The sequence below is a fragment of the Quercus lobata genome, chromosome 5 (assembly GCF_001633185.2).
Source record: "Quercus lobata isolate SW786 chromosome 5, ValleyOak3.0 Primary Assembly, whole genome shotgun sequence".
NCBI lineage: Eukaryota > Viridiplantae > Streptophyta > Magnoliopsida > Fagales > Fagaceae > Quercus > Quercus lobata.
Genome location: NC_044908.1, coordinates 23,253,661 through 23,263,591, shown reverse-complemented (window position 1 = coordinate 23,263,591; position 9,931 = coordinate 23,253,661). Strand labels below are relative to the sequence as shown.

The 9,931-nt window shown below is 36.0% G+C and overlaps 2 protein-coding genes across 2 annotated transcripts; one reads left to right on the top strand and one right to left on the bottom strand.

Moving 5' to 3' along the window:
• Positions 1-256: 256 nt before the first annotated feature.
• On the top strand, positions 257-4,531 carry LOC115989687 (G-type lectin S-receptor-like serine/threonine-protein kinase CES101). Its single transcript, XM_031113499.1, has 7 exons — positions 257-1,490; positions 2,205-2,336; positions 2,433-2,644; positions 3,134-3,344; positions 3,480-3,717; positions 3,824-3,974; positions 4,064-4,531. Exons 1-7 carry the CDS (start codon positions 344-346, stop codon positions 4,373-4,375), a joined length of 2,403 nt encoding a protein of 800 aa, XP_030969359.1. The 5' UTR covers positions 257-343; the 3' UTR covers positions 4,376-4,531.
• Positions 4,532-7,747: 3,216 nt separating this feature from the next.
• LOC115990203 lies at positions 7,748-8,587 on the bottom strand. Its single transcript, XM_031114049.1, has one exon. It carries the CDS (start codon positions 8,585-8,587, stop codon positions 7,748-7,750), a length of 840 nt encoding a protein of 279 aa, XP_030969909.1.
• Between the last annotated feature and the right edge of the window lie 1,344 nt (positions 8,588-9,931).

Sequence of the window (9,931 nt, the reverse complement as noted above, 5' to 3'; positions counted from 1 at the left end):
GACAATTTGGAACAGTCGGAGAAAAAACTTTTGTGAAAATTTTTGGCATTCTAAATTTATTGATCGGTTAAAATTTGAGGGCCCTCTCAAGCGCATGAGACAGCCTAGCAGTAGTTGAACCCGACCAATCCTTTAATAAGTTGAAAGATCAAACAATAGGCGGCTGATTTGTACCGGGACTATGACCTTACCATACTTTATTAGAAGAATATGAACCACATACGTACCATTCGCAAATGAAGCCTCCCAAACCTTTTCTTTAATTACCGTCATTGTGTACACAGTGAACAAACACATTTCTGCAGCATAGCTAATTACCAAAAAGAATCAGAGGCTGTCTTTCATGGCAAGCATAGCACGAAAATTTATCCCCAATTTTTTATGTCTGCTACTCTTCCTGGGTCTATCTTCTTCTGAGCAGCGAAACACATTAGTGCAACGACAGGAGCTCAAAGATGGAGATGAATTAGTTTCAGCTGGTGGAAAATTTAGATTAGGATTCTTCAACCTTACAAGTAACAATTCCTACTTAGGAATATGGTACGATGGTGACTCCCTCACGAATGTAGTGTGGGTTGCCAATCCAAATGCTCCACTGTTTGGCAATTCTGTAAGTCTTATTATTGATGACTATGGGAGTTTGAAAATGGATCCTTCTATTTCACTACATACAGGACAAGAAGCAAGTAATTGTAGTGCTGTTCTACTTGATACTGGTAACTTTGTACTACATGAGCTGAATTCAGATGGAACTGTGAAGAGGGAATTGTGGCAAAGCTTTGACTATCCCACTGATACACTTCTGCCAGGAATGAAACTGGGATTCAACAAAAAAAGTGGACAAACTTGGTCTCTAAAATCATGGAGAAGTGACGTGGTACCTGACACAGGGGCCTTTACTTTTGGCATGAACGAGGACTCTATACCTGGAAATGAGTTCAACATCATGCAGCACGAGGACGAGTATTGGACAGGTGGGTTTTCGCAAGATGAGGGTTACCAGCACAAGCCAATAAATGGTTTCACTTTACAAGATCAAAGAGGTTCCTCTTACGCCTTTTCAAAGATATCGAATGAGAATGAAACATACTTCAACTATTCGGCAAATAAAGACATCAAAACGTTCCCACGGTTAAGGATAGATTACTTGGGAAAGCTTTATGTAGGTGAAAGGTTGCTTGTTCAATGTAGTTTTCCTTCCCTCGCTTCAGATGATCAAGGATGTGTGAAGAAAAAGCTTCCGGGGTGCAGGAGCCATGATATTACATTTGCTGAACGTTCAGGTTACTTCGTGGATGATGATGAATACGAGTTTCATAAGGATGACAACCTGACCCATATGGATTGTGAAGACAAATGCGTGACAATTTGTTCTTGTGTTGCCTTTGAGCCTTCAAAGGAAGATGGCACCGGCTGTAAGGTTTGGACCACCACGCCAAATTTTAAAATGGCTTTGAATGCATCAAAAGTATACTTCCTCGAATACGAAGGTAAAACTAATTCATGCTGAATTTATCACATATATTGCTTTTAATTGATGTAGAACATGTGCTAAGAACATAAGATATATGCATGACTTTGATGTGTAGGTTTGAAAATCTAGATGCTTACTAAAGACCTTTGTAGAAAACAGATAAAATCAACTCTATTGAGTTTTTAACTAGTAGATCAATTGCCGTAAGTTTTATCTCGAGAGGCTTGAGAATCATCCATATTTGCGGAATAAATTAAAACAAAAGGTGTCGTAATATAATAACAAACATAGAGTCCTAGTCCTTGCTTAAAAAAAAAAAAAAAAAAAAAAAAAAAAAAAAAAAAAAACAGAGGGAAGAGGATCTCAGAAGATTTAAAGGCTCAATATGTCAACGCTTATTAAGAGAACTTATATGACATGTCGTTTTGTAAATTTAAATACAAACGGCAGGTAGCATAGGAATAATCTTATAGTGGATTCATGACTCATGTAGGTTGTTATAACCGTTGCTAGTTTGTAATTATTTTCCGTCCAACTCTGTTATTAACTTACTAGCTATATAAACAAACAGAGCTTGTAATTCACTTTAAGCTTAATGCAATATATTCATTCAATCTTAATAAAGCACAAACAGTACATGCATCTTAATGAATGGTAAATGATTAGAAGAAGAAAAACAAACAAAAATACTATTGTTAGTAGAATGGTAAAAATTTGTTTGTCAATGCAGCAAAGTTGTCTGTCAATGCAGCAAAGCCAAATAGGTGGTGGATATGGCTCATTGTGGCAGTAGGAGGAGTCATTATCACCTTGTTCTTCTCCTTATGCTATGCAAAAATAAATAAAAAACGCGTAGCGGAAGGTAATCAATGCTTTCGCTATAGATTTTGTTAGATATATTGCTGATGATCAAGTAGTAACAAACTTTCAATTAATACTTTGCATTTATGTTAATTAGGGGAGAGAAAAAGGAAACAAAATATGCTCATACAAGAACTCGGAGGTAATGCAATACCTTCCACCGTACATAACAACGTGAACAATCAAAACAATGATGGGCAAACTAGCCATGAGTTGCATGTCTTTAGCTTTGAAAGCATTACAATTGCTACAAGTAATTTCTCAACCGAAAATAAATTAGGAGAGGGTGGTTTTGGACCAGTTTATAAGGTAAGGCCTGTCAATTCTCTATTCATTTCTTTACAACATTACTAAAAAGTATAAATATAACAAATTTTACTGTTTGGTGAGATGATAGATTTTGATTGGCGCAACATCATTTTTATTATTGGGGTCTTCACCAGCATTATTTTTATTGTACAACAATCACAACCGGCCATTTTTGCAATTGTGACAAATGTTGTAAACTTTGTTGTACTTTTATACTTGTGGATTTCTTTATGATAGCCATTTGAATCTAAGACCTATCTTAACCTAATTCTCTCTCCTTTTCTTTTTGTTTTTGGAATAAAATTTGAACTCAAGACTTACTCTAGTTAATCTAAGTTAGTCTAGTTAATCCAATTAATCTGATCAATGAATTAGCACTTTGAGTAAGCCCAAAGGATAGCTAGAAACTTTCTAGAAAGTTAAAAAATGAAAGTACATATTGAATTAAGATAATGAGAGTAAAATATGACTAATGTGATATACTTTCAGGGAAAATTACCTGATGGACGAGAAATAGCAATAAAGAGACTTTCAAAAAGTTCTGGACAAGGATTGTTAGAATTCAAGAATGAAGTTATTCTCATTGCCAAACTCCAACACACTAATCTTGTAAGACTTTTAGGATTTTGCATTCAAGAAGAAGAAAATATGCTAATCTATGAGTACATGCCCAACAAAAGCTTAGACATCTTCCTATTTGGTAAGACATATGTCCATTACTAGGAAAATTTGGTTATGTGATGATATATATTCCTTTTTATATTGTATAGACTCAATCAATACTTATCATTTTCTTGCTTATTTTTTATTTTTTTATTTTTGTAAAATGAGTCAGATCCTACTAAAAAGTACATATTAAATTGGAAAACACGCTTCAATATTATTGAAGGCATTGCTCAAGGACTTGTTTATCTCCACAAATATTCAAGACTAAGAATTGTTCACCGAGACTTAAAAGCTAGCAACATTTTGCTTGATGAAGAGATGAATCCAAAAATATCCGATTTTGGGTTAGCTAGAATATTTGGATTGAAAGAATCAGAAGAAAACACAAATAGAGTTGTTGGAACATAGTAAGTATTCATTGCATTTCAAGCAAGTGCAATCTAATTTACTCTATTTGTGAGCATGTATGTGCTTGTTTATACACTAAATCTCATTGGTTAATTGTTATTTCAGTGGTTATATGTCCCCAGAGTATGCCATGAATGGTATTGTTTCAATAAAAACTGACGTATTCAGCTTTGGAGTTCTATTATTAGAAATTGTGAGCGGCAAGAAAAATAATAGTCGTTATCATTCTGATCATCCACTCAACCTTATAGATTATGTAAGTTTTTCATTTGACCTTTCTTAATTTGTATACATGGAATTTGAATGTAATAGTTAATAATGTTTGTATAACTGGACTTGTATCAGGCATGGAAATTATGGAATGAAGGTAAGGATTTGGAGCTAATTGACCCAACAATATTAGATGACTCATGCAGTCTATATGAAGTATCAAGATGCATTCATGTTGGTCTCTTATGCGTGCAAGACCAAGCAACAGATAGACCGACCATGATGAATGTTGTTTCTATGCTTTCAAATGAAACTCTTCAACTATCTCCTCCAACGCAACCTATTTTTTTTATTAACACATTTGTGGAAGAGAATCCTGTTTCTGAAATTAAGCCAGAAAGTTGTTCCGTAAATAATGTCACAGTTTCTGTGATGAAACCTAGATAAATACTAGAATATAGTATGTATATATATGCCATCTCAAAAAAAAGAAGAAGAAAAAAGTATGTATATATATGCCTATGTGATAACTGATAAGGGCTATTCTCGATTATGACTAGTCAAGATGTATCCCTGTTTCTAATGTTTTTATTAGAAGCCTTGATAATTGCAAATATATATATTCTTGATCACAATTATCTTTCTTCTTGTTATAAGCAATGAGAAGAATCATTGATTCACGTGAGACTTATAGCCTCTTTGGATAGATGGGGAGTAAAGGGGAGTAGAGTAGAGGGAGGAAGAGTAAGTTAAATTACCTTATTTAGATGTTTTTTAAGGGAGGAGGGGGAGGGATTTGGAGGGGTTCTAACTACTTCTAACCCCTCATTTTCAATTCCCCCAAATTGGAGTGATTTGGAGGGAGAGTAGAGCATAGAAATATTTGACCAAATAAATTACAAAATTTACCCTTACCGTATTAACAAAATTACAAACTATGAAGAAATGTTAATTATTCCCCTCCCCCTTACTTAATTTTAAAAACATCCAAATAAGGTGGAGGATAACTACTCCCCTCTATTCTCCTCCCCACTACTCTCCTCTCCCTCCAAACTTCCAAACATAGTACTAACTGATTTAATTTTTAGCCAAGTTGTTCTAGCTCAGTTGTGATAGGTAAAGCTAACCATCTGGGTTCAACGAGGTGTTTCAATTGATTGAACTTACCTTGAAGTTAACTAACTAGACATATTTGATACAATAATTGCTATAATACAACAAACTCTACCTTCAATAGCATCTATTCTCTTCCATTTGGTGAATTTTTTTCCCTTCTTTGGGGAACCTATTATACACATGCCATTTCATGCTTTGCATTATAACTCGAGCCCCCCTATTCCTAATGACGACCCATATATCACAATTTGCAAAGCATGTGCTACTCATTTAATGCGTCTTGATACATAATTTAAAAAAAAAGAAAAAAAAGATGAATAGTGCAAAGGTGCTTTTGTTTCTTTGCTTGTGGGACCAAGGACAGAGCCACTGTTGGACTAGGAGGAGCAATGCCCCCCCCCCCCCCTAATTTTTTTAAATATATATATATATATATATATATGTGTGTGTGTGTGTGTGTGTGTACTAATTTTAGAAAATTATATTTTACTCCCTTTAAACAATATCATTGATTATTTTAAGAGTAATGTTATACTCACAAACTTTTTTACAAACAATTTGGGTAGCAAATTCTTATTGGTTTGTATATGGGCTCACTACTTACATCATTTTTTTACTTAGTAATAACCACTTATTATCTCAGAAATTAATAAAAAAAGTTTGTAACTCTAGCATTTTCCTCATTTTAGTGACCATAAAAAAATTTATAGATCTAAAATCTAAAACAAAATATAGCCAAAAAAAAAAAAAAAATTAGCTCAACGACAAAAATTACCAATAGTAAAACTAAAGAAAAAATTAAGCCCAATCAACCAATTTTATCCAAAATAAACAACCATACCCTTTTAAAAACTTCTAAACAAAAATAATTTTGTTCTTACCAAAAAAAAAAAAAAAAATCCTCAACAATTAAGTAGTAGTAGAGTTATAGGTTGAAACCGTCACACATAACCAATAGTAAAACCACCCCCCTAACTCAAAGTTATAGCTCTCTCTCTGTGCAAGACAACGTAGATGGTTAAGGATATTGCATACGCTATTCCTGGAACCATAGCTAGGAATTCAATATTATAGGAGCGTGCATATTTTATACCAAAATAATAATAATAATAATAATAATAATAATAAAGGACTGAATTTTCGATTTTGATTGTAACCCTTTTAAAGGTTGTTTCTCAATTAGTCAATTTTGTATGAACAATAAATTTCATTATGAATTAAATTAGTTGGATTTATTAATCGTTATTATGTAAGTGAAAGTATACTACAGAAAATTATTGAATACTTTGGGAGTACTTTAAATACATACTCCCCATTCTCACATGACTGTGGGTCCCATTAATTAAATTTGATTAGTGGGATTCACAATTATGTAAGAGGGAAGAGTATGCATTTATAGTACTTTGGGAGTACTCAATAATTACCCGTATACTATGTGGTTGTATTCTCTTTCTCTCTCTCTTTCTATTTCTATACATAGGCAAAACTCAAAGAAAGTCTAATTAGAATTCTAAATTAGAGTCCAATTTTGCGTTATGTGTTTGCATTTATGTAGGGATCACACCATAATTATCCTTCTAGGTGTTCAATTAGAATTTGAAATTGAAGTCCAATTTTGTTTCATGTATCTAAATTGATGTAAGGACTACACAATAGCTATCATATTCAAATTACGTATGGAATTAATTGTCTTGGAAGAGCATATATAACAGATTTGCTTGACAGATTCTAAAGTTTACCCTATAACATAATGCCCACACACTCTTTCTCTCGGCTCTTCCCTTTCCGATCGAACTGAATGACTCTTCATTTATCTAATTCTTTACGCACGTTAGTTGCCTCAACTCCTAAAACATCAGATGATCGGAGGTTTTCTCTTTCTCTCAATTGGAAGGGAAAAAGTTTTGATTTTAGTTTCTGCTAAAAAAAGGCTCCATGCAAAGCAACATGTCAGTCTGCAATTCTTCATTAGGGATTTGCACCCGGAGGAAGGAGGATGACAAGTAGCCCAATTATCATGGGAGAAGAATTACAGAATTCGTAAGGTGTGTGTTCCAAGTTTTTTTTTCTCCCCTAAAAAAAATGAAGCTACTGTTTCAGTTTTGATTTGTGCCTGAGATTTTGTTTTTGAGTGATTTGAATGAGTTCTTGATGCTGATTTAATATGTTCTGTTTTAGTTTTTGCCATTTGCTTGTCTGTTTTAGTTTTTCTGTTAAGCCACAATGAAGCTACTGTTTCAGTTTTGATTTGTGCCTGAGATTTTGTTTTTGAGTGATTTGAATGAGTTCTTGATGCCGATTTAATATGTTCTGTTTTAGTTTTCGCCATTTGCTTGTCTGTTTTAGTTTTTCTGTTAAACCACAACAAAAGTTTCCTTCCATGTGTTTTATAAATTAGAAAAAGAAATGATGACCATGTAATTTAGATAGTAACATGTTCCACAAAAACAAAAACGCTTTGGCTGGCCATATTTATGTCAAGTTAGTCACAATGTTTTTTTTTGCACCACATGATTGAAGGTATTGCTAAGCTTCTTCAGATATGCATGCATTACTAACTTGCAAAACAACATTCAATCCAATAGTTTTGTAGGCAAGATTGAGTGAGATAGAGCACTAACTACTACAAACAGACCCTAATTCAAAGTCCATCTATTCGCTTTTTCTTTCTTTTTTTTGATAAACATCATTGTCAAACTTTCATTAATTTGAGTTCAAAATACAGTGAGATACATCAGATTGAATTTGGTCAGCTATCATAGGCGGAGTCTCCTCTACCCAGATATTACACTCATTCAAAAACTTGGCTTGTCTAGCCATGATGTGAGCAGCACAATTGCCACTCCTACGGGTATGGGACACCTCCCATGCTTTGAAGCATCTCAGACCCAGCATGATTCCTTCAATAATTTTCCTAATAGAACTCGGTGACACACAATGGCTCCTCAGAGAAAAAGCCACCTGTTGAGCATCAGTTTCTATAATTATCTCTTTAAGCCCAAGATACCATGCTAGCAAGACTCCTTCCTCTACAGCTTTGGCTTCGATTTCCAGCACACCCAAAGGCAGTTCCACATTCTTGCTCATAGCCTCCATTAATTGACCCCTCTCATTTCTAATGACCACCCCTATACCACAACACTTTATGTCCTCAAAGATTGCTCCGTCTGTGTTAACCTTATACCACCCCTGTTTAGGGGGAGCCCAAGGGTGTTCATCAGGTGCAGGGGTTTTTTCTTGGGTCGGGCTTGTAGTCTGCACTTCTTTCCAGTACTCTACGGCCTCCCTGGCAATCACTTCATGGCTTTTACACTGTCCCCCGTGTCTCACATTGTTCCTATTATTCCAAAGACTCCAGGCAGTGATAGCAAATAATTCCCAATTCACCTCACCATAGTTATCGTTGATCGCCCAAACAATATCAATAAACTCACCTGGGGGGTCTCGAAAACAAGGAAGTTTAATTTTTGTACAGCTCCAAACTTCCTCCGCAAACTGACAGTTCGAAAGTGCATGCCCCGATGACTCTCCAAGCCCACACATATCACACCTATCATCCTCTCCAACTCCGCGTGCCTTCAGCCTTAGTTTAGTGTGAAGTATATTTTTACAAGCTCTCTACAGCAAGTGTTTACTCTTATTTGGACAGTTCAGTCGCCACACAGTCTTCTAGATAGCTTTCATCCCGGAATTATCAGAACTACCTCCTTCTTCGGCCCGCCTCAAGTTCTCTTTCAGTACCTTTTGGGCTATCTTATATGCACTCTTCACTGTGAATTTCCCATTCGGAGTCCCTGCCCATAAAATGGAGTCCGCGGGAAAACCAGCACTAATGGGTATGCTTAGTATCACCTCTGCCTCATGAGGGAGGAAAGTGTTTCTGACCCTTTCCACATCCCATCCCCTCCTCTCTGTGTCCAGAAGACTTGATACTCTTTCCATCCCCGAATGGGCACCAACTGGGCTAATAACTTTGAAAGAATCCGGGTTAGGGATCCACCTATCTTTCCATATTTGGACACTCTCCCCATTGCCAATACACCACCTAGATCCTCTCTCAACCACCTTTCTTGCTGCTAAGATGCTTCTCCACACATAGGAAGGCCTCCTCCCCAACTCTGCCTCTTTAAACATGCACTTCGGAAAGTATTTCGCCTTGAGTACTCTATGAACCAAAGAACTTGGGTTTTGTTGGATTCTCCATCCCTATTTAGCAAGAAGCTAGATTAAATGCTTTTAGGTCCATAAACCCCATTCCTCCTTCCGTCTTAGCGGCGCACAACTTTTCCCATGATACCCATGCCATTTTCCTCTCCTTCTCCTTTTGGCCCCACCAGAAATTGCTCATCATGGAATTCAATTCCTTACACAAAGTGTCGAGGATTTTAAAGCAACTCATCATATAAGTAGGCATTGCTTAAGCAACCGCCTTAATAAGAATCTCTCTACCAGCGTGCGAAAGGAGCTTACCCTTCCAACCAGCTATCTTCCTCCCAACTTGGTCCTTAATTTGATTGAAAGCCTTTCTTTTCCCTTTCCCCACAAGCGGTGGTAGCCCCAAATACTTTTCCTGGTGCTGAACAATTCTCGCCCCAAATTTCTCCTTAACGTACTCCTTAGTCTCCCTACTTGTGTTTTTGCTGAAGTAGAGGGAGGTCTTATCCTTATTAAGTTTTTGCCCCGAATCCGCTACGTAGTCTTCAAGTACTTTGACTACCTTGTCACATTCATCAACTATAGCTCTGCAAAATACGATACTATCATCAGCAAACAACAAGTGGGAAATACTTGGAGCTCCCCTACTGGCTGCAATCCCCTTTATGTACCCTTCCCTTTCCTCCTTTTTTAGCATTGTCAATAGGCCTTCCACACACAGCAAAAACAAGT